Below are 23,939 nucleotides of genomic sequence, written 5' to 3'. Positions count from 1 at the left end.
CTACAGGCTGCTTATTTATACAGTATATGTTGTCATGTTCTTGTTACTGGAAGTGCATTGGAAAGACTACATGATAAAGTATGTACTCAGATGACAAACAGATTAGACAAAGTCAAGAAATGGGACGGTCATGATATGTGTTTTTTTATTTGTCTTGAAAATATAGTCAGTTCAAAATCAGAGATCATGATCCAGTGCTTGTTTATGTTTTATATGCAGAAAACTCTATTTTTGATTATCCATCTTTTGTGGGAAAAGTAAAGTATTTCCTTTTGTAGGACACATGGTTTTCCCCCCCAACCCCTCCCATCCTCCTTCTCCCTCTTTTTATATTTGTTTGTCCCTTGAAAGCAGCATGATGTTCAGAGACAAAGTCAGTCTGTGTCTCTGGTTATTTGCTGGCCTTTAGGACCACTGGCAGGAGCAGTCTGTGGGCTCCTGAATGGAGTAGTAGACCCAGGTGGAGTTCCCACTGCAGTACAGCTGCACTGAACGGCGCTGTAGCCCAATCTCTCGGCAGCACTTGCAGAATCTGGCATAGGTGTTGATATTGTAGTTGTATATGCTGGCTGAGGGACATTTTCCATCACAGGACACTATGTTAACCTAGAAAAGGGGAGTATTGATGTATCACAAAAACTGTAACAGTGTAAAAAGTGTAAAACACACATGAATTGGAAAAAACACATCAGGTGATCTAATTTATTCAATGTTTAGTCTGTAACTTTTGTTATAGACCAACAGTGCTGACCTTTCAGTTTCCCTTTGATTTACAGGTGGATTGGATGGTGAAACATTTTAAAATTTGAGAATTCTACTTTCTCTTACTTTGATATTGAAGTCTAATCACTTAGAACAAATGATCAGGAAGTATTGTGCACTGCCTTTGAACAAAATTGGTTTTTCCTCTTCGAATTAATTATTTTATACTCATTACTACTTTTTTATGAATTATTATTTGAGGTTATTTTAAAGGCTCTTATGCAGCCATTTAAAATGCACGAGGTGTCAGGTGGCATACTACAACAAGTGCTGCAGTATGGCAAACAGCAGTGTGTAATCCTATTTTTATTTTTTCAAATAATCTGATGCAGGACTGCTCTATTCAGTAAAACTGACAGTTGGCTCAGTAAATCTTTATTTAGCACAGCTGTATGTGGCTTTCAATCGAATTTTATTTTAATAATAAAAATTAAAAGTATTACTCTGATAACGAGCTTACAGTATTGGCAGAAAAGCTTAAAACTATCACTTTCCTCACAAAGTATATAAACGTACAGTAATATGGTCAGAAGGAGCATGTAAAAACGTTTCTGAAATAACCACATGTAAGACTTTGATAATTAAATTGTTTAGGGAGAAATGGAATACTATTTTACTTTTCCTGTGTTAATCATATTTCCTGTGTTAATCCTATTGTACAATACTAAAATACTATTTCATTAAATACAGTGATTATGCACAACTCCCAATAAGATACTGTAAAGATACTGTTTCGCTATGTCACAATATTGTGACACAGCAAAGCACCAGCAGAATTATGTTTTTTGATTACAGTATACAGAATGATTAGCAGTTATGCATAAAAATAATTAGAAAACATACAATTTTATGTTAGATTTTGGTTATTAAAAATACATATAGCTGCTTTAAGAACATCTATTTAAAAGCAAATAAACACATAAAAAAACAAAAAAGAGGTCAGTAGTGATTTGAATGACTCAAAACGGTCAAGAACTGTACATTATGGTGTAATAACTGAATATCCTACCTATACAACATTGTCTAAAGTGCTATTTGGGAATATTGCCCAATACATGCCGTAATTAATAGTTACAGGAACAGGTTTATTTATCTACCATTTAAGCGATTTAATTACAATACAAAAAAAATGATTGCACTGCTATAAATGATATTATATACTTACAGGCCTGTTGCTTCTACAGTCATTTTTTCTAATTGTCATTCTGACTGTCACCTTTTGGCACGATTTCCCATCTTCTTTACCTGGGGTAGTGAAAGCATTAAAAAATGTCAAAGTCAGCTTTAAAAAACACATCTACAAATTAAGCATTGCACTACATTTCTCTAAAAATAAAATCCCTTTTATATGTATCCCCTGTTCAAGGGATTTATGATCTTTGTCCTAATGCATGTGTTTTTTTTTGTTTGAGATTATATGTTGCTGAGAATACAGGAAACTTTTAATTCAAATGCTTGATAACCAGTGCAGCTCTGCTTCACACAGATTCAATCACAGTCATTGAAAGGAACTTCTGACTGCAGTTAATTACAGTGATCCCCAGACACTGCAGAATTCCTCTGTGCTGAAATACATAGCCAATTACTAATGAGTCCTGCTACACTGGCTGATCTGAACTGATTTTTGCTTTAGAAGAATGTAATGTGGGGATAGATACAAGTATTAGCACAGTACCACAGAGTGGTCTTTCAAGCACCAAGATTGACAACTCCTCTATTGAAATTTATACTGAAGTGTTAATGAAACATTCAACAGGTGCCTTCAGTTTAATAATGTATACAATTATTGGTAATATTATTTATTTTAGCTTCCCAACAAAACTGTCCACAATAATTTGGGGATATTTTGCTCTTTACTGGTTTATTTGGCAAGCTGTTGAATCCACAGAGACAGCATCAACCAGTCTGTAATGTGTGACCACCTACAGAGTAAGTGGTAGCATGGCAACAATGGCTCTGGTTCAAACCAGTCAGGATAAACTGGAAGTTGGAGCAATCCAAGAGAGTTTTTTGTAGCAGTTATTTCACAACCAGTAATTTATTAATCATTCATACAACCAGCATCTCTGTACTTGGATTCTACAATATTAACTTCTGGATTAAATAATATTGGCATTGTTTGATAATTAAATGTTTAACCTTTGCCTAGTCACTTGTACAGTCATGCAAGAATACAGCATTGGCAACCAAGCTCCAGCTGGTGTTTTTATATCCCTTTGAGCCACCAGTGACCACTCCCTGAATGTCTCCAGAGTTGTATGTGTAGCCCAATAAAACAACTTGTTTCACTAAGCAACAAAACATTCCTGTTTCATTACAGTAAGCATGCTGTGAGCTCTGAATGCCACACTTGAATGCCAAATTCCATTTGAGAAAAGAAAGGCAATTATTTAAAATATCCCTAAATTATCTGCAGGAGTTTCGGGGAAGAAATTGACTTTAAACATTTCATTTTAAATGCTTAATATATTTTAAGTTATTATTTTAAACAAACTGGATGCATTTCATTAAAAATAAACACAAAAGAGGTAAAAAATCATCTTTAAAAAAAAATAGAATTTGAAAATGTTACATAACTGATTTATTATTTTACTCTTTAAATAATCATTTTAATAATGAAGAACTGAATGTTAAAAGAGGTGCAGGAATACTTGGGAGGCATCAATGCCTCAAATACATCTTATACTGTAGCAGAAAGAATACTGACCTCATAAATGCTTGAAATTTAGCCTGTATCTTGTAACTCTTTACTTAATCTCTTAATCTCTGATTTTTAGTTGAACTAAATACTGTGTAATGCCCTGCTTAGAAATGTTTATGTTTCTACATTTGTCCTTATATTTTAAAATGGTTGGAAGGTAAATAACAACAGAAGAAAAAGATCATTTTCAAAGCAACACTCAATTCATAAACACAAGAAGGGAAATATTCTAATATTGTTTTAGAAAATGTTTGGGTAATCTGGCATGAAGATGTCCTGTTATTTATGACATGGAACTAAGATCTCATCAATAAATGTGTTCTTACAATATATTCTTTCATTTAATTAAAACCTGATTTTGGTGTATTAGAGACATGCTTTAAGGAATGCATTATTTGAATTTTTCAGTTATTAAGGAACTTGTGCCATATCACCCAAAGACTTTCCAGAGGTAACCCACTAACTTTAACACAAGACTACAAGATTAGTTTCTAATGAACTTGAAGACACACAAACACTAGTTAAACATGTGACATAAACATGCAGCAAAAACTAGGTGCTTGCTAACTGGCCACTACCAACAGTACATTGTTGGCAAACAACAATGCACTGCCCTGACAGTGCAAAGTGGGGAAACATTCAGCTGTGTCATGTATGTTACCAGCACAGATTTAAAGAAGAAAAAATAATTTACAAAAAAGCCAAAACATCATTTAAGCATCATTTGAGTCCTGAATTATCTTTTCGGGAGTACATTGTTGGAAATCAACAATGATGCTGGCTAGCCTTAAGGTCACTGGTTTGTTCCAGTAAACTGGTACCTTTGTCACAGTTAGTGCTAACTGTAGGAGGCACTGGGCTAACAGGGAATGGAAACAGGGAAAATCCAGTACCTGGTGAGATTGTTACATATTGGTCAGGTTGCAGCTTTACACAATAACTCAGTGTTACATTAAGTAAAGGCACTTTTATGCTACTCAACAGTAACAAAAACAGAAAGAAATCAGTTTCTTTTTTATTTCTTGGAGCTGATGCATAGATTACAAGGAACTAGAAATTCATAAGGCAACACTCGATGACGAAGGAATGTTTACTTACAAGGAAGAGAAAACACAATTGGCCTTTGAAGGTGTTAATGACCACACACAGAAGAGTGGGCTGCTGGATCTTGAAACGGTACTGTAAATGTTTTTAGCTGGTTATGTTTGTTATCGAAAAAGGGCTCTCCAAACCCCACTCCTGAAGAGCCCTAGTCCAGCAGGTTTCAAATGTAGTCATTAATTTTAAAAGACTTTGGGACAGTTTAATTTTTACCTCTTCAGCAGGTTAAAATAAGCGATTTACAGATCACTTGAAAAAACAACATACAGTATACTGCACATGGATAAGAGTCAAGGAAACCTCATGAAAAATTGATTTATTAGATTCAGGCTCTGCAACAAGTGTTGGAGATTGTGATTATCTATGCTCAGCTCTTTCATTATGAGAGTGAGAGATTTAATTTAATAATTTAAACTAAGCTACCTGAAACTTAACAATGTTTCAACAGATTTTTCCTTGTTTGGAAATCATATATTTGGAGGAATGGCATATATTTGGCTATTACTATTGGCTATATGTTATTGATTTAATTTCTATAAATAGCGGTGTGTCTATGGCTATTTGTGGAGTTCTACTTGGCATGATTATTAATTTACAGTAGTATATGACACTTTTAAAGTTTTATTAATTTGTGAAAGGTTTGGCGAATAATTTTTTATGGTGTTTTGCTATTTTTAACACACTGATTTGAAGCCTCTTTCATTTCACTGCACACTACTTAAGAACCTGTGAGAGAGTCTTGAATTGAGCCAAGAGTGCTTCTTTTAATACCATGATGTTTGCTTGCCATTGTTTGATACAGTATAAACCTTTGCAGAAACATTCATGACATGAATACCTGTGATTTGGCCAGGCCTTATATTTCTGGAAAAAAAGCTGTTTCTAACAAACCTTTTATTCTACTCCATCCATAAATGTTGATCCATTTGTAAAGTTATAATTACCAGTAGTGTAATCGGAGAATTGCTTGGAATTTATGTAGTTCTGGAGTTAATTACTTTTCTTTCTTCAATTACTGCATCACATGCATAAAAGCATGTTTAGAATGCCCAAATGCTTAAATGGTAAACGTATATTAAGAGACAAATTTGATCATGTTTAAAAGTTATAAAAGAGATGGAGCAATTAAAAGGTGCATAATGGCATTTATAAAGTATGAAACTGAAAATCAAAGAAAGTATTAATTTAAAGAAAGTAGTAAACATTTTGGGAAAAAGACTGACTTACAAAAACAACTTTTTGTTAAATAAACGAGCAGGAAACCTTCAAGTTCATCTCAGATGTCTCTTGAAAATGAGGCTTTAAAATTTTTTACTTATCTATGGAGCATCTTTTACCCCATAATGCAGATGCCCTGTGTTTTCCAATTAATATTACAGGGACTGTACCATAAAATAAACATTGCTCAAACATTCTTGGAAACAGGTTAAAACACTTTGTCGCACAATTCAGTGTACAGGATGCAGGAAGTCTACAAGTCTGCACTACGACATGATCTCTACTATGTTTAGCAGGGAGGTGTTTTTCTTGTGTACTCACAGCTCTTACAGCAGCCATCCATGTAACTTACAACTGTTCCACCAATCTAGGATGAGATGGCAGTAAGTGTCATTTCATAGGTTAATACACAGTGTGTCACCATACCAATACAAACTAAACAACATAAAAATGAAAAACAGAGAGAAATAATATTCTTTACAATCCTAAGATTGAAATATTCAGATAATAAAAAGAAGCATTATTTTTTGCATGCTATTACAGCAGATAACACATCATTTCTTTTTCATGAAGTGAGCTTTACAGAGTAGGTTTAATTTGTCTTTATGCCACCATTGCAGTTTTAGATGTAAAATGTTGCTTTTAGAATACTGATGATTCATTTCAAAGTGAGTGTCTCGAGCTTCTTCCCAGCAAGCTTGTTTGGGATAGCTTTACACTGACCTTCATACACTCTGTCTCGTTAAAAGGAGGACAGCTGATGGAATAAGTGATGAGGGTAGGTCCTGATAATGTGTCTGAGCAGTCATACTTCATGCAATTGGACACCCATGTCTTCCCAGGCTGAAAGAAATAAGGAAGGTGGTTTACTGCTAATATCACTGGATCTGTTGATCACAAACAAACTCTAAAGGACACATAGTCCATGTTACTAGATGTTGAATACAATTTTATACAATGCATGACTTAATGCTTCCCTTAGGAATAACTGCAACACTTTTTGCCTTTTTTGTGCTGCTCGGCAGTGCAGTATGGTGTTGTAAGCAGTAGCATCATGTTGAAGCCATCACTAGTAAAGTAGTTAAGTAAAATTAATCAGTCACTGGGTGTTACTCCCTTGACCCACCTTTGAAAATGCGTCATTTTTAAATAAAATATTAAAGACATGTTAGGATACTTCTATTAAATGGAAAGTCCGTTACGTTTTGGGTTGTTCCAACTTTTTGGTATAAGTTTCATTGAAATAAAAAACAAAATGTTCCTCTTCCTTACCTTGAACAGTGCAACAGAGCCATTATCCATGTGATAAATACAGGAGATATTCTTACAAACCCCACAGCATGTCGTTAAGTCTTTAGGTGGCAAGTAAACTTGATTCTGTATAAAAAAGACAATCAGACAAAGACATTGTTGTCTCATTGTATTATTTGGGACACAGACTGAACATGGAAATATGGTTAAAACTCTGCACCTTTACCAGTGGTCTGTGTGTGCAGCCATCATGTGGACAGCTAGGGCAGCTGTGGACTGATTAAAAAAAAGTTTTGCCATATACTTTTTTTCTTTCTGAATGGGGGGTTTCCAAGAACTCCTGTAATTCCTAAACACAGGGGTGTATTCTTGACTAAAGCACTGTTTAGAATATGCAGGTTTCTGTTGTAGGTTTAATTATTGATCCAGCCAGTTATAAATTAATGCACTTGTAGGTGTGATATATCTGTGTCTTATCCAGAAAAGGTCTTCAACTCTAGGTCTTCTTAGCACTGCACAGAACGGGATATGTTCTGATTTAACTGCTAAGGACTGTGTATGTGTATATAAGTGGCTTGTGGGCTGATGCCAAAGTCAGGCACTTTGTGAACTGCCTTGTCTGCCTTTAGCGTTTGACCAAATTTTCCATAAAGAAAGGTATACAGTACGCTGAGACAGGACTTAGCTATGGATGTAATTGATGAATAAATTTCTCTTTGGTGTCAGGATCCTTCTGTCAACATCTTCAACCACAACAGGATAAAAAATGACCCGACAATGCTAAATCCATGTTCAGTACTGCAAACTTAGTTGTGAAAAACTGACTAGAAGTGAATGGTTCTCTTTTAAAACTGCTTCTAGACCAATGCGATGCAGTAGAACACGCAGTGTGTTTCTTTGGGATGTGCCCAATATGCTTTGAACACTTCTTAATCTACCCAAAGAAAACCACATGATTATACTTTGAATTCTATCCACAGTAGCTTCTTAAAGTGTCTGGGCATTTCAACAAGAGCTTGAGTTTGGCATCTACCCAGAACATATATACTGTATGTAATATATATGAATATACCAGAGTATTGCCTTCCGTATCTTGTATTAGTAGCTTTATTACACCCCCAGACAATGAAAAACACTTTAATATTTTTATTATTGGTATACTCATTATACTATAATATAACCTATAACTATACTATAGCATCGTATAACAGTATAGTACACTTTAATGTTATAAAAGCAGAAAAACATTCAAAATACCAAAAAAGCACACTGATGAAAGCTCTTCTGACTGGAACGTACTGCAGTATTGTATTGTTTGAGTAATTTTTGTGTGACTGGTGTATGGGTCTTACTGGTTGACACTGGGCTGAGCAGTTGGTGCTGCTGGCTCTGATCCTATAGTACTGTGTCAGGGGATCCAGGCTGTAGGTGCACTGTGTGGTGTAGCAGATGCCTTCACTTGTGTGCTCCACCAGAGTCTGCCCAGGCCTCATCACTCCCCGCTCCCCGTCCACACACACGGACTCCCTCTCTGGACACATATACAAAAACAGGCAAGGAAACACAAGCCTGGGACAGCACAGCGACCACAAAGCCAGCACCGGCCACACAGAATCACACATCAACAGCCAAGTGGAAGGACAGCCTGCCATGCCATTGTGAAGGACGGTGTTAAGGAAAAACCAGTAATACCCTCAGTTTTCTTGTCTTTAGTATTTGTTTATGTTTAAATCATGAAAACAGTTATTTCAGTTGAGGAATTCATTCAGGGTAAATTAATTAAACAGTGCATTATAATGAGAATTATCAATAAAATTATATTGGAAAACTAAACTGAAAAAATCATCTTTATGTGCCCAGGGGTTCCAGCTTGTGTACTTACCACACTTATATTTAGTGCATCCACACTGGTTCTCAGGATCTGCGAGAAACTGGGTGTCAATTTGCATTGTTTCTCCCTTTTGAAATAAACACAGAAAATTAAGACTACGGTTGAGAAAGAATGAACTGGAAATACTTTGATTACTTTGAAATATACGTACCAGGGCACATTTCGGTTTAGGGATTGTGTCGCATGCACATTCTGGAAGATACAGAGACATGATCAGTGGTCTGGATATCAAGGATGAGTTTAGTTTTCACACACACACTAAAAATAAAAACAGTTCATAGCAGCTTTACCACATGTATTCAGTGGGCAGCACCTCTCTGGAGTCCAAACAGTAACCACTGACATCCCCAATGGGCATGTGAATGCTGGGCATCGATAGGGCTCACACACTGAAAATAAAAAAAACAAAAACACTCCTCTTGTTGGCGGGTTCATATACTCTTTTTTTCAGTCAGAAATGAAAAAGACAAGAAAGAATTCAAACAAGAGGAAACCTTCTGGCACATCTGGCTTTCTTTTTTGACTGCCAGTAGCTAATCGATCTGAGGATCTCACCCAGCTGGCTCTTATAATAAGGATCTTGGGGTTTTGACTTCAGCAACATGGCTGGTCCAAAACTCCCAGCATCCTCCTGTTCTCAGCCTTCAATGCACTTCCACCTTGTTTCCACTTTTTCAAACACTCTACCTTTCACTATGGTATTTACTGTTGGTGTACATATTTAGGACATGATGGACATGATTGATTCAACATTAATCGGAGTTTAGCAAAAGAGGTGGTGGGGGTACATGTTGCGTTCTCAGCAATTCCAAAATGAAGAGGCTCTCCTGGTACTCTTCTTCTAGCCGTGGTTGTGAAGCGGAGGTTCACTCACTGCACTGGTACTCAGGGCAGCATCTGTCCGTGCTGTTGGCATCCACAGTGAACACCTCTCCCTGCTGGCAGGCCGGGATGGTGTCTGAGCAGGTGCCACACACTGTTCAAAAGCACAAACACGCAAACCCCTTCACTTCAAACTGTGCTACCATTTTATAAATCACAGTTCTCAGAGTGAGCTTGGAGCAAGACAACATCAGAATGGTTACTCTGAGGAAGCCACCAAGATTATTATTTACACATATCCACTGCTTTATATTTTGTGTATTGTTTTCTCTGATTTCAGGCAGTAACTTATATTCTACTGATGACACTCTACCTGCTGTTTGCCAGTCTATTATCCTTTATCATGCTCACCAATGTTTTAACATACTGTAGTACTGCTGATCTATCTTTGCTAATATATGACAAGAGTGTATTAGAGCTTAATTATTATTTTTTTTAATTTTAAAAGGCTTTTAGGCTAGCATTTGCTATTTCCATCCTGTCGTTAATCAAGCATTAAATTGTATGGAACAGACCAAGTGTATCAGCTGGACGGAAATAACAACTGACTAAAAGGGGGTGACTGTAACTGTGACTCACTGCAGATGTAAGCCATACAGCAGCTACCGTCTGCACGCGTGGCGATTAGGGTCTGGTCTTCTCTGCACGTCGGAATGTCAGATTCACACCGATCAGGGTCACATTCTGACTCAGAAACAGAGCAGAAAGCAGTAAACAACAACAACAGTGGCAACTAGAGAGAGACTGAAGATCAGATCGTTCCACCTCTTCATTTAAAAACTCCATCAAATGGAAAGGGCACTTCCATTATCTTTATAGAGCAGTTAAATCCCCATAAAGTAGAACTGCAATCTTTAAGTCATACTACAATGCATCTTACCACATGTATATTCTGGACAACAGGAGTCCTCTCTGTAGTAGGAAACTAGTCTTTCACCGTATTTACATCCAGGAGTGTCATGGCTACACAGGGTGTGATTGCAAACTAAAAAGAGAAAAATGTTTCAGACATTTTTATGTATTTTATATACAATCTATCTACACAGTATATCCTTATGGTTGGTCCCTAGAATTCAGTTATGAAACTCATTTTCAAGTGTTAGAAATGTGTTTCTCCTCTAGATTTTCAGTAGGAAATGTACTAAGGATGTGAAAGTGTATTTTGTACTGAATTGAGTGAACAGATACAGATGGAGGCAGTTTCCCCAGTCACAGTAAAATCAAGTAAAATAATTTGTGCTTACATTACTTATTAAGCATTAGTGTTGTTTTTACCCACATATCCTCTAAAACATGCATTGGCTCACATTTTTAAGAACAGCAACACTACTGAAGCAGGAAAGTATTCATTTAATGCTAACACAGTGAATAAAAAGAGCCATTGTTTTTCTGAACGTTCAGGAAACACTTCAACAAAGTCACTTTCACCACTTGCACAGACGTCAACTAGAGGACTGCCTAAGAGCAAGGACACTTACAGACTCATCCTGTATATCCTGTCCAGGGAGTTTTCTGTCCCCCTCTATCCCAGTGATTTTGGGCATGTATTGTACATGCAGGAGGACCTACCACAGGCTTTCTGGGGACAGCAGCTTTTGTCATCCGCCAGGCTGACAACGACCTCCCCTGTTTTCCTGCAGACGGGCCCTGGGATGTCAGTGCAGTTGTACTCCACTGGGATGATGGAGTCGTTATCACACTTGTACATGCAGCAGCCGTCCTTTGAGGCCTTCCACACCTCTCCCGAGGCCCGGGGCGTGCCGAAACTGTCCGTGCAGGCTGGGACCAGGCACGTGCATGGAGGAGGGAACAACACCTTTACTCTTGTCACAATTGTTACAGTACATCCAGCGCCGGATTGCCCTTAGGTACTGCTGGCACAGTGCCTGGGGCCTACGAAATTTTTTGGGCCTACGAAGGAGGGTCACACAGACTGAAACAACATGCTTCCAGTCAACTCTAGTTGCTCCAAATCAATAATTATACGCTACCTAGCAGCTGTTCTAGAAACTAGAAGTACCGAAGTGATGGTCGCTCGACTCGCTTCATCAATTACGTCGTTTGGCATTAGAATAGTTTAAAGTGCGTCATGCCAATTGACGTAATTCAATTGGCGTTTACCCCTCTATTTGCACATTTTGGAGTCAAAGTGCCTAGGGTCTACGCACACCAAAATCCAGCCCTGGTTACATCTCACTCCTACGGTAGAGTTTGCAGGCTTATTTGCTTTGTTTGTGATGGTGATGATAATGCATATTAAAATAGCATTATCTTTGGCAAGAATGAGATTAAAATTGTCTTTTTAGGATGTTATAAGAATTGTGGGACTGAATACTAAAGTATTGCATTAAGATTGATGACACCCAGTATCAGCAGAGGAGAAGTACTGTATTTGTTAAATAATCATCCAAGATGTCACCCGGTAGATGTACTTTCAGATCGAAAGCATTCTGACTTTTGAGGGAGACAGGTATGGAGGACCTGCTATTGTCGGGGCCCAATGCTTACAGGTTACCTGGGTACTATAACTATATGGCAAAAGGCTACGCCAATGAGGCCCCAAACTGTTGTGTTGTGTGTTGTGTTTGAGCAGGGTTTGGGCAAGTTAGTAAGCACACTGGGGTCCTGAGCTCTTACCGCACTTCTCACTGGGAATGCAGAGGGCGGAGTAAGGTCGGTGGAGGACGGTCTCGTCTGGACACACACAGCCCTCCGTGAGTCCCGAGCATTCCTCTGGGTCAGAGTCAGACTCATGGCTTGGACACGTCTGTGCAGTACAGGCAGGCAAGCAGGCCTGGTATCGCAGCTCCGGGGGGCACATGAAAGCTAGATGTTAAAAAACATAATGATTGTAGTCATTTAAAAACTGTAATCCATATCTTGGATCTTGCTAGCCTTGTTCTTTTGCCTTGCTGTCGATAAAGTGGATGACTCACAGCAGTAGTCTGGGCTCCTCCATTCTATGCAGATATTGTACTTGTGGCAGGCAGCCACGTACGCTGCCAGAGCTATACATGGGCTCTTCACATACTCGGCATCACGCACCCACACTTCGCAAAATACTGAAGGAGGAACCTGAAACAAAACGGAAGGGGGTTGCCCACAGATGCACATAAAGTTACTCAGCAGCTGCTGTCCTTCTGATGGTCTAATATGTCATATTAGTCTGCATTTGCTATGGTATACTGTACATTAAAGAGCGTGAAGACTTTAATGTACTGTATGGCGGATCAGAGCGGATGCCTCACGGGTTAAACGTACGAAAGAGTGGCAGACACTGAAGGTGTGGTTGCTGAGCATGGTCAGGCAGGCAGAGCAGTCGCTGGTGGAGCAGTTGACTTCCCGCCGCCGGTTCTGACCCATGAAGCTGGTTGTGTTCGGCACCTGCCAGCTGTCAATGAACAAAGTCGGGTCCTCGCTCTCAGCCACAGCGGTGCCGTTGGACATTGTTAGGTCATTTGTAGGGTCACCATCACAACAGCCTGTAGAAAAATTGAAAAGATTTAATAGAAGAACAGTTTGTGTGAGGAGAAAAGAATGATTTTAATGTCTCTCATCGGTGGTGCAAAGTTAGCTTTTTGAGATAATATAGAAAGTTTAAGGATTCTTATTGGAAAAAAAACTAATATTAAAGCCAAGCTTAGTTGAATAAATTCTAATTGTCTGATGCAATCTAACTTGTAAGGCATTGTTATCAATGATTATTATCTGTCACTTAAAGGATTATTCAAAGAGATTAAGCAGAAATAGGACAGAAAATTCCCAGAGAAAAAAAAAGAAGAATGCTGATCAGAACGAAAAGAACAGCATAATACTGTATTTTAACAGTTTTGTCATCCAACTCAAAGAGCGGTTCAGTTTGAGTGTTAACATTCTGATACACACCACACAATCCCATGGTGTTCAATTTGTTACTGGAGGTTTCAGTCTCAATGATCATCATTCCAGTGCTGTGGAACCACTGTATTTTTAGTCCCGTGGGTGTCCTAATTAAGTACATGTTTCCAGTGTCTAGAACTTCAAATCCATGCTTTTTAAATCGAGGTCTTGCATATCTTGAGTTGACGTACAGCTGGAGGATAACACAGACATTAAAATGACAATGGAATAGCACTTCTAAGAATTTAAGAAAGATTACAAATGCATAGAAGCTATTTAACTCTTCTAAAATACAGTATGTGTAGTATTTGAAAAACAGCAATGCAATTTCATCCACTTGGTATTATTATTATAAGGTATTTGTTTAACCTTTTAATTGCTTTTATTTTTACTGAAGTGTTATTAATTGGGTTCTGTCTTAATGATTAATTGTTATTCATTTAATATATTTAGCCAGCAATTAAACTAATTCCTGAATTACACAACTGGTATTAATAGAAACATTAATAATTTTATATTACATCCATATTTTACCACTAATGTTCTGTATTCTGTATTTAACGTCATTAACACATATACTATACATACTTACCCTTCTCTGTAGTCGGTTAATCAGAACTTGGTGAGATTTATGTGTTATGTTCAGAGCTACCAAACATAAATTGGTGAAATTCCAAAGTACCTTTGATTAAAAAACAAGAAAACAAGTATATACTGTAGTTAGTTTTATTGCATGAGATGTATGCTGTTGTTTAATGTTTTCCTGAAATAAACCACAAAGTACCTATTCATTTATTTTAAATGCAAAATTCTACCTAACATCGATATGTTGAAAAACAATATTATTAACCTGTCATGAACACTGTCATGAGAGACATGGTCTTAGTCAGCAATGTCCAATCCTAGTCACAAAGAACTAAAATATTTGCAGCTTGTCTTGGGCTCTTTAAATTATCAACAGATAGTTTTGAAAATCAGTTCTTCAACACAATTCTCAATCTGTTGATGGATTACTATGACATAGAAAACCTGCCAGTTGTTACCCATGATAGGGACAAAGGTTGAGAATCATTCTTCAAAAACTTAACGTTCAGACTTAGTACCTTCAGTGCTTCAGTATCTTTAACAAATTATTTTTCAGTTAGAGAAATATGAACACATATTTATTTAACATATTTCTGTGAGGTAAAACAACCAATTCATTTCAGGTACCTTACCCAATCCATCACACCATTAAACCAGTAAAAATAATCAACTGAGAGCTCATGTGGAATGAAAACATGGTAGCCCTGCACTAGTGGAGTATTAGACTCCTGTATTCAGGAAGGAAAAATAATTGTGATTGGAAATGGAAGATGAAGACTCACTGTGTCTGAGCTTTGACACTCCTGAACTTGAATGCTCACAGTTTCATTGGGAAGTTGTGTCACAATGTAGGAGGCTGCTTTATAGATTGCCACACTGTTGCCGTCAAAGGTAATAACATTTAAGTCAGGAAAGACAGAACATCGACCTAGGAAAAAAACAGTTGAGAGTGAAGGCAGTCTGTTCAAAAATAACATCCTTGGTTAGCTGTCTTTGTTTTACAGGATGAATAGTAATTGAATTGTACTGAAATGTGTTTGTGTTTTTGAAGGCTGACATTAGAAATACTTGGATTGTGGACCTGCATTCATTTACTGGCTTTATGGTCAAGATTGATTGTCTTCCATGAGCCAGGAAAGGTTGGACTGATAAGGCAAAAGTGAGATCTGCACACGCTCTGGCAGTGTGAGCTGGTCTGGTCTTGGGAAATCGCAGGTTGTGTTTTGCGCAGTTTCGTCATGATGAGATATCTTCCATGCTGTCACTTTGACTTTTTGTTCTGACACATTTGGGTCTCAGTGTGCTGGGATACTTTGCAGTTATTTTTTTTTTCATCTCAGAGTTGAGGTGATGGCACACCCTTGTTTTGACTACTGTGCAGACATCAAGTGCGCTCAAATTAATGACGTAATCATATGAATGCATATCATGAAAGAGCTGTAAAATAGTAGTGAATTCTGGAGGATATCCATACTTCAAGAGTATCTTTCAGAGAGTGATTCACAAAGTCAAACACCTTTGTAAAGTCCGTTGTTTCAATACGCCTTTAGTGTGTATTTTAAAAATGACCATTTTTGAACTCACATTTAAAGTAAAATAATTTTTTAGATGCTATCTTGGACGTTTGTGCAGATACATCCCACTTGTGTAATCATTAAAACAGCTACAGTAAATGTGTCGTCTTTGCTTGTGTGTTTTGCTTGCTTTAGAGTCTGTAGGTAAAAAGTACTAAATCGGCTGTGGAGGCCATTGGTGTGTCTGTAAACTTACATGGACAGTCCCACTGTGGACAGCACTTGTCACCATTTACCAGGACGGCGAAACCCAACAGACCACAGTTAGGAGGGATGGCGTTGTTCGGGCAGTTCTGCGACTTGTTGAACAACATCAGTTGTCCATTCATGCAGACGTATTTTGTGCATTCATCAATAATCTCAGAGTAGGGAGGCTGAGAACCAGTTAAAGAGTAAATATCAACAATTGTGTCAGTATATTGAACTATTCAGCAAATACAGACCAATGCAATAAATAAATAGCATTTGTTAATATATACTGTTTCTTTTGAGAGATGGTCATCTGAATGTGTGGAAACATCCGACAAGTGCGTTTGAAACTGAGAACCAGATGCCCCTTTTCAAACAAAGAAATGTGGAACAAGGTACTCAGCTAGGTTGTCAAAGCTGATACTCTGGCTTCTTTCATGAAATAGTTGAATGGGAATCCTTGGATCAATTTGCTACTAGCAACCAAATGACCTTAATAATCTGAATGGCCTCATCTCATTGTATCCTTTCTTATTATGGGAGGCCAGACCATATTTCACCTGACCTGCCAATAGAGGTCGATTCAGTTATCTGTAAATAGTCTCAGTGAGTGACGATTACTAATGAATTAATTTTTCATTTCAATGTTTAATTTAATTATAAGTGAGGGTGTTTGTGGACATTCTCAAATGGATCTAATTAATGTTTCAATTGTTATATAAAAGGAGTACACAGTTCTAGGGGTGGCTGAGTTTAGTACGGAGGATTATGTGTTAGTTGGTGGAGAGGAGCCGCAATGCAGAAGCCTTCACAGTTCTTCTCAAGGATTCATTAGCTTTCTTAATGTCCTCAGAACCTTTGAGCCACCAAAATAATGTCAGAGCCTATCACACTTGTGAAATTTGAAAACACAGCATTTGTCATTGAAACTGTTGTTATCCCAACTGTCCTTTTTTCACTACCTATATTCTTCTTTGCAATGAGGTGATTAAATTAACTAATTAAGTTTTTTTAATAAACATTTTTTTTTAAACTTTAAATATTAGCAGGGGTCAGCATGGTGGTGCAGTGGCTACCATTGCTGGCTTACTGCCCTGGGGCCCTGGGTTCAGCTCTGGACCTGGCCTGCTATCTGTAGAGATCTTGTATGTTCTCCCTGGGTTTGAGAATTCCTCCAGATGCTCCTGTTTCCTTCTACAGTCCACGGACATACATGGCTTCTGGGAAAACTGGCCCTCATGTGAGTGTATTTGTGTCCATCTATCTGCCCTGTGATGGACTGGTGTCCTGTCTAGGGTCTATCCTGCCTTGCACCTCTTGCTTGCTAAGATTGGCTCTGGCTCCCCCGCAAACCTGAATTGGAGGAAGCAGTTAGAAAATGTGAGGATGGAAATATTGATTATAAACACTCAGAATCTATTTTGTTACAAACATAATAATTTAGCAGTTTTCTAATAGTTAGTGAAAGAACAACAAAACAAGGCTTTGCATAACACACATTGTCAAATACTGTACACAGCTATCACTGGGTTGTTATTACATGTAAAAGAATGTAAACTCACTGTGCACATCTTCGTAGAAACAGCTACAGTTGTGTGGTCAGTAGTTTGTGGTAACACTGATGGTGTCCCTGTGTCTTCTGTGGTGGTCCCTGGTTCTCTTGTTTGAGTTGACCAGTACTCAGTTCTATTGGTGCTTGGTGCTGTACTGGTTAAGGACAGCTTGGAGGTTGAAGCTATTATTGAAGCCGTTGTTTGTCCTGCTGTTGTGACCTGTGGAGATGATGTTATTAACATACCACTAGTGGGGGTGCCGGTACCCAGAAATCCTTTCGAGGTAAGCAGGTGTGCATAAGATGTCGTTTTCAAGCTTTCAGCTGTTGCAGTAAGATTCACGACTGCAGACGTTTTTTCAGTCATCAGAGCCTCGGTGGACTTGCTAATCGAAGTAGAAACAGCTTGCTGCGTTGTTTGGCTTTCACTTGTGACCAAAACCAAGGGCTGCTCGGTTGACTTAGGTGTAACAACAGCTGAGGGATGAGATGGTTCTGAACTGGTTACTGTTGTTAAGGTTTGTGTTGGAGTAGTGGCTTGTGTCGATTGTTCTGTTGGCTGTGCTGGAGTGGAAACAGCAGTCGTAATGGCAGAAGATCTAAGTGCTGTGGTAGCAGTCGCCCAAGACAATGGTGCTATTGATGATGATTCTGTGACCCTCTCTGTGAATATTTTCATAGTTGTTGTCTCACTAGATGTTTCCTGTAAGGCTCCTGTAGACATACTGAACTGTGTGGTTTCAGCCAATGTTGTTCCCAAAGTAGACCTCTGGGTGGGAAATGTAGTTTTGGTAGCTCCGGCCATTGTGGGCATCTTCTCTGTAGATACTGTAGTCCTTCCAGCGGTACTTGGTGCCACTTGCGATAGAGAAGATACACTTGGTGATGTGGATACCGTGCTTGTTGCAGATGATACAACTACACTTGGGGTACCCACAAGTGTACTAGTAGTTTTCGAAAATCGGGATGTGGTAGATTTTCCAAAAAGCTGAACTGTTGTCCTTTGACTTGTGAAGGGAGTAGTGGGAGCTTTCTGAGTTGTTGTTAATATCAAAGGCGCTTTGGTTTCAGTTGTGGCTGATGAATATGAAGGAGGTTTACTTTCTGGAAGAGGTGTTTTATGAACTGTACTTTGTGAAGTATAGGGCAGTGCTGAGGTTTCACTTGTAGGCTGCAAAAGTGGTTGAGAAGTAGGGAGGCTTGTTGTTTGTAAGGTGAAGACGGATGGCTTCACTGTAGTAGCTGGAGACATTGCACTTACAGTCGTGCTGAAAGGAGGTTTTGATGATGTTATCGTTGAAGGTGATTGGTACAGTACTGTTGTCCTAAATGTTGTCAGTTGAGATAAAGATCCAGGAGTTACTGTAGATTCAAGATATTTTGTGGTTTGTATAGTACTGAGATGTGAAATGGCTGAGAGTGATGGTTGAGTTGTTGTTGTTTTTGAAGTGTATTCTGCTGAAGATGAATATGATGGAGTTGCTGAGCTTGTGTGTGTTCTGTGAATTGGTGTGGTGATTCTAGTAGTCAGAGGCGTAAATGTCATTGCTGTTTTGATAGGTTGTAAGGTGGTATGAGTGACTTCAATTGAGGATGGTGGGAAAACTGAAGTCTGTGATGTAGTGTCTATTTTATCTGTTGGATATGTTTGTAAAGTTGTTTTCTGCAGCTCAGTATGCATTGTTTGTGTGGATGTTCTTAAACTTTCCTTTGTAAGCACTGGGGTGGTACTTTTTGTGGTTTGTGCACCAGTTAATGATGTAGTTCTTTCAGTTGAAGCAATTGTTGTTGGTTGATCCATTTGTGTTGTACCTTCTAATTTAGGAGTTGAAATTTTAGCTGTAGCAGATGTTGTCAGATCTGCCAGGGGATGAGCTGTTGTTTTTGTTGAGGCACCAGGTGCTGTAAAGAATACTGATGTTGTTTCCCCTGTGACAGTAGAAAATGGGGATACACTGCTGTGTTGAATTGCACCCAATGATGTTGTTCCCCAAGACAATGTGGACACTGGGGCAGTTGAGGATGTATATAGAGCTCCATGTGTTTTCATTTCTGTAGTTAAGGGGTGTTCAGTAACTTTGGATGTTATCGTAGGAGTATGTGGCTGCTTTGTTTGTTGTGTTATAGGGGAAATTATTTTTAGAGTTGTGAGGGAAGAAGCATGTGCTGTACTTGAAGATGTGAGTTTGGTATCTGTTTCAGGACTTAGTGAAGTGGTTCCAGGAGTAATTGGAGATTTGACTTCTGGGGTTGAAGCTTCTGTTGTTTTTACAGTTTCTGCTGGAGAGGAATGAACAGTGCTTTCTGGGGTCTTTGGTTGAGTTGCATGGGGAGAAGATGTTACTTCCACTAGTCTTGTAGTAGTTTCATTACTCATGGTCATAGGTCCTGTAGTCACAGTAGTTGCCTCTGTAACATTAGATGTGTCTGCTTGGGTAGTTGTAGTTGTGTACATGGGAGGCACTGTCATTTTACTTGTTGCTAATGTTAAGTCTGTCGCCTTGGAAGGTAGGGATAATGTTGTAGGCAAGCTGATGGTTTCTTTAGGACCTGATGACCAGGCTACTGTAGAAGGCAATTTGGAATCAGTGAGCGCTGTAAAGGAGGCTGTTGTCCTTTTAGAAGTTGCCGGTGCTGTACTGGTAGTGGACAGCCAAAATGGTGCCATTGTAGATTCAGTACTTGTGCGCTCTGTGCTTTTAGTATACAAGGAGCTTGGCCTTGTTTTGAAGACACTTGTGCTAATTAGCCTCATAGTTGAGGTCTCGGATGTTTTTTCAGTTGTTACAGATTCCAGGACTGCAGGACCAGCTGTGGACACTGATAGCTCAGTTGTTGTAGTTGTCAGGTTAAAAACTGCTGATGAAGAAGTCAGCTCAGCTTCATGTCCCGTAAAGTTTAGTGTGGTGGCTGTGGCACTTGGGAGAGCTGTTTGGGAAGTTATGCCTGGGGTTCGAAGGGTGCTCTTTGTTTCAGCTGTGGAGAGCTGAGTGAGAGTGTCCGTGTGGGATACTGAATGTGCTGTAGACAGGCTTGAACCCGGAGAACCAGTAGCATTAATGGACGCAGAAGTGACAGCTGCAGGTGGTGATACAGTACTATAGGGAGTAATTGGCTCAATGGCAACTGTTGGCTTAATGCCTGAGGATAAATAATAAAACAACTGTTAGATAAGTTCTGTTATTTAAGAAAAAGAAAAAAGGGGGGACTAAACGCATTACTTGTGACAGAATTAAAATCCTAGCACCCGTGCTTTGGAATCTAGGATTATTGCTTAAAGCTTAATTAAACAGATGTTGGAATGAATATTTCAACTTTTAAGAAACATGATATTTTACAGTGGTGATGCAATATGCCATAGGATCAGAAAATAAGCCTAAGAGCACGTGCAAAGGGTGCTTTTGGTGTATCAATGTCATGTTGATCTTTAACCCCCCTTAGAAACAGAATAGAGCATTCATTAAGCTCTTCATGATTTCTTTTTAAAACATAAAAATCAAGTATTGTGGGCTAGACGAATAATTAATTTGCATTATGTCTGGTTTATAAAGTATTGAATAGAACTCACCACATTAAATCTTGACAGAATTTTAATACTTCATTTTTTTTGCTTTAACTGTTTTACCAAAAGATGTATTCAATTTATATACTGTTTGTTATTTAGTTAGCTAGAATGCAGATTTGTATAACTCTTAATAGCTAAAGTATTTAAACAATCTTTTTCAGCAAACAAAAGCAAGAGAAGCAAGCTAAAGATGGTAACTTACAATCTACCACATGCACGCATCTTTGGGTGACTTCATCTAAAACCATGTCGTGTGGACACTGAGGGAGGCATCCTTCCACTCTACAGAGAAAGCCAAACAGCTCTGAGAACAAACTTGTACAGGATGCACATTGGAGTTTTAGTATCAGATTAAGCTTCCATGGTAAAATAAGCTACACTTCTGAAAACCTACATAACATATTCCACTTTCATGACAAAAAAATCTCTGTTTAGATCTAAAGTCTGTAGTTTAGAAACCTATACCAAAGATAAAGCAAGTTTCCCAAGCCAATGTCATATTTCATGTGGCCTTACTTTGGTATGGATGCACAGGTCTGCCCTGTGGGGTCACTGCAGGTCTTAAAGCAGGCACTGGCACACGACTCATATCTCCACTGGCAAGGGGAATGAGAAGAAGCTCCATATTCGCTCTCTAAAAAAAACGAAGTTTTAAAAATCTGATTTCCAACATATGACGTAAATTGTGGCTTACAAATGTCTGATAATATAAAGAGGAGCCCTGTTAATCCAGGAGCCCTGTGACAGCTAAACATCAAGCTCTTCCACTGCTTCTCACTGGAAACAGAACATACTGGGGTAGGTAAAGCTGTGAATTATTAATCAAATATAAAATTAAAACAAATACTTTTAAAGATTATACAGTATATAAAATAAATTGTATTATTATTATTTTTAACAGTTATCATACACGTCTGCCACTGCTTCAGAGGGGTGTGCCTACCCTTGTAATAAAATGATGACTGGTTGGATGCATTCTCCCATTTTTGCATCACTACATTAGGAAGTTTACTTTACTGGGCCACATACAAGACGGCCCAACACTGAAAGACTAGGACTGCGTGGTGCATGGGGTGATAAACCAAAACCATGCTCTTCAATGCATTTCACTGCAGCCCTTGTCATATGTAGTTGCATGTTGTAAATCCAGAATAATGTCAAACTACCTTGCTGATACTTTACATCTGGTGTGATTTTTGTTGGTGTTGGGAGCAATAAGTAATTCATTGTAAGGATGTCCTTGGGTTTGTAAGGATGAACTAATGTTTTGTTTGCAGTGATGAATTATAAGAAGCAATATTTCCACATTTTAGCCAGGTCTTTATACTGAATCAAGGCTGGGCCAGCTCAATACTGGGATCGGAGATCTCCAGGACAGCACTCTTTACCCTGTTACTCTGGACCAGAATTTCCAAACCAGTGCCCTGATGTGGTGACAAGGGGCACGGTACTAAAGGAAATAAAATCCTTTGAATGAGACATGAAATCAAAGTCCAAAGCTCTTTAACATGCTTTGGGATGTAAACACTATATAAAAGCATGAAATTAATATTATCTTGTAAAAAATAATTTCTATCTCCTTTGTATCACTGGAGACAAATATGGCATATTAATATGTGTTTGTGTTACATAGCACATACTTGAGAAACCCCCAAATCATATGGATTTCATTATGAGCTGCACCATGAGACACATGTGTGATGGCAGTCATGCTGTCCATTCATTCCTATACTCATGTATCGGTCCTTCAGTTTAGCCCACATTGTCCATCTCCCTAGTTACTTTGTGTGTTGTCTTCACACACCCTCATTCATCCTTTTCCAAACCTTTTCTGCACTTTTTTCAATTACGTAGTTAATATAATATTGTACACTTGTGCGTCTATGGATATCATATGTTTTTACAGCTTCACTTAGTTCCAAACTATAGCATTTGGGGCTTGGAGAGATTTTGGAAGGATTTGCATAAATTGTAGCATACTGTAAGTCCATATTTACAGTCATTGATATTTACAGTAAATAGCTACAGTGCATACATACCAAACATTCACTTTGAAGTGGCAAAAGCATGACAGGCCCTGGACTGTAAAGCTGTGCAGATGAGATATACAGAATTGTGTGGTACAAAATGCAGTAAACCAACAGTAGTATACATTGCCCTCTGCTGGTACATTGACACCATGATGTGTAAATGACGAGATGACTTTTTTAATGGAAATTCAATTTTATTTCCTTGTCTATCGATTAAATCGATTATACCGCTCATGTGCGCAGGCAGCATGGTAGCACAGTGGTTAGCATTGCTGTATTGCAATGCAGGGGCCATGGGTTCAGTTCCAGACCTGGGGTGCTATTTGTGGGGACTTGCATGTTCTCACCATGTTCATGTGGGTTTCCTCCCACTATCCAACAACATGCTGGTAGGTTAATTAGCTTCTTCCTCTAATGCGAGTTCGTCTGTGTCTACAGTATGTGTGCCCTGCTATGATCTGGTGCCCCATTCAAGATGTATCCTGCCTTGTGCCCATTGCATTGTTGTCTTAAAGTTACAAATGCTCAAATAAGGGTTCGATCTTCTTTTGCTGTGTCTTTTTTGAAGTTATGAACACTAACATAAATGTGGACAGAAAATAATAGTATCATTAACTGCAGACTTTAATTTGCAGAAATAAAGTCCAACTTAAGACATGCAGATACTGCACATTTGGTATATATTTGGATATGAACGGATTTCTATGTACAAAAATAGAATATCTGCTAGTCATCTTCTGATAAAGCCTTTCTTATCAT

General features: G+C 38.4%; 1 protein-coding gene across 1 annotated transcript in view; it reads right to left on the bottom strand.

Moving 5' to 3' along the window:
• Positions 1-405: 405 nt before the first annotated feature.
• Positions 406-23,939, bottom strand: part of otog (otogelin) — a 63,305-nt gene continuing 39,771 nt past the window's right edge. Inside the window, exons 32-56 of the mRNA XM_088935188.1 lie at positions 21,667-21,784; positions 21,353-21,432; positions 19,758-20,726; positions 17,596-18,662; positions 16,041-16,218; positions 15,053-15,198; positions 14,278-14,367; positions 13,692-13,878; positions 13,068-13,288; positions 12,743-12,881; positions 12,444-12,632; positions 11,376-11,585; positions 10,687-10,791; positions 10,386-10,490; positions 9,799-9,900; positions 9,215-9,313; positions 9,076-9,116; positions 8,916-8,991; positions 8,386-8,564; positions 7,055-7,159; positions 6,506-6,625; positions 6,104-6,149; positions 4,285-4,356; positions 1,928-2,007; positions 406-606 (exon numbers count right to left, since the gene is read on the bottom strand). Coding sequence (XP_088791314.1) covers positions 406-606; positions 1,928-2,007; positions 4,285-4,356; positions 6,104-6,149; positions 6,506-6,625; positions 7,055-7,159; positions 8,386-8,564; positions 8,916-8,991; positions 9,076-9,116; positions 9,215-9,313; positions 9,799-9,900; positions 10,386-10,490; positions 10,687-10,791; positions 11,376-11,585; positions 12,444-12,632; positions 12,743-12,881; positions 13,068-13,288; positions 13,692-13,878; positions 14,278-14,367; positions 15,053-15,198; positions 16,041-16,218; positions 17,596-18,662; positions 19,758-20,726; positions 21,353-21,432; positions 21,667-21,784 — 4,925 coding nt within the window. The remainder of the gene's footprint in view (positions 607-1,927; positions 2,008-4,284; positions 4,357-6,103; positions 6,150-6,505; positions 6,626-7,054; positions 7,160-8,385; positions 8,565-8,915; positions 8,992-9,075; positions 9,117-9,214; positions 9,314-9,798; positions 9,901-10,385; positions 10,491-10,686; positions 10,792-11,375; positions 11,586-12,443; positions 12,633-12,742; positions 12,882-13,067; positions 13,289-13,691; positions 13,879-14,277; positions 14,368-15,052; positions 15,199-16,040; positions 16,219-17,595; positions 18,663-19,757; positions 20,727-21,352; positions 21,433-21,666; positions 21,785-23,939) is intronic.

The sequence above is a fragment of the Atractosteus spatula genome, chromosome 16 (assembly GCF_055471065.1).
Source record: "Atractosteus spatula isolate fAtrSpa1 chromosome 16, fAtrSpa1.hap1, whole genome shotgun sequence".
NCBI classification, from domain to species: domain Eukaryota; kingdom Metazoa; phylum Chordata; class Actinopteri; order Semionotiformes; family Lepisosteidae; genus Atractosteus; species Atractosteus spatula.
The sequence above is the reverse complement of the archived record's forward strand: the minus strand, read 5'-3'. Positions and strand labels throughout refer to the sequence as shown.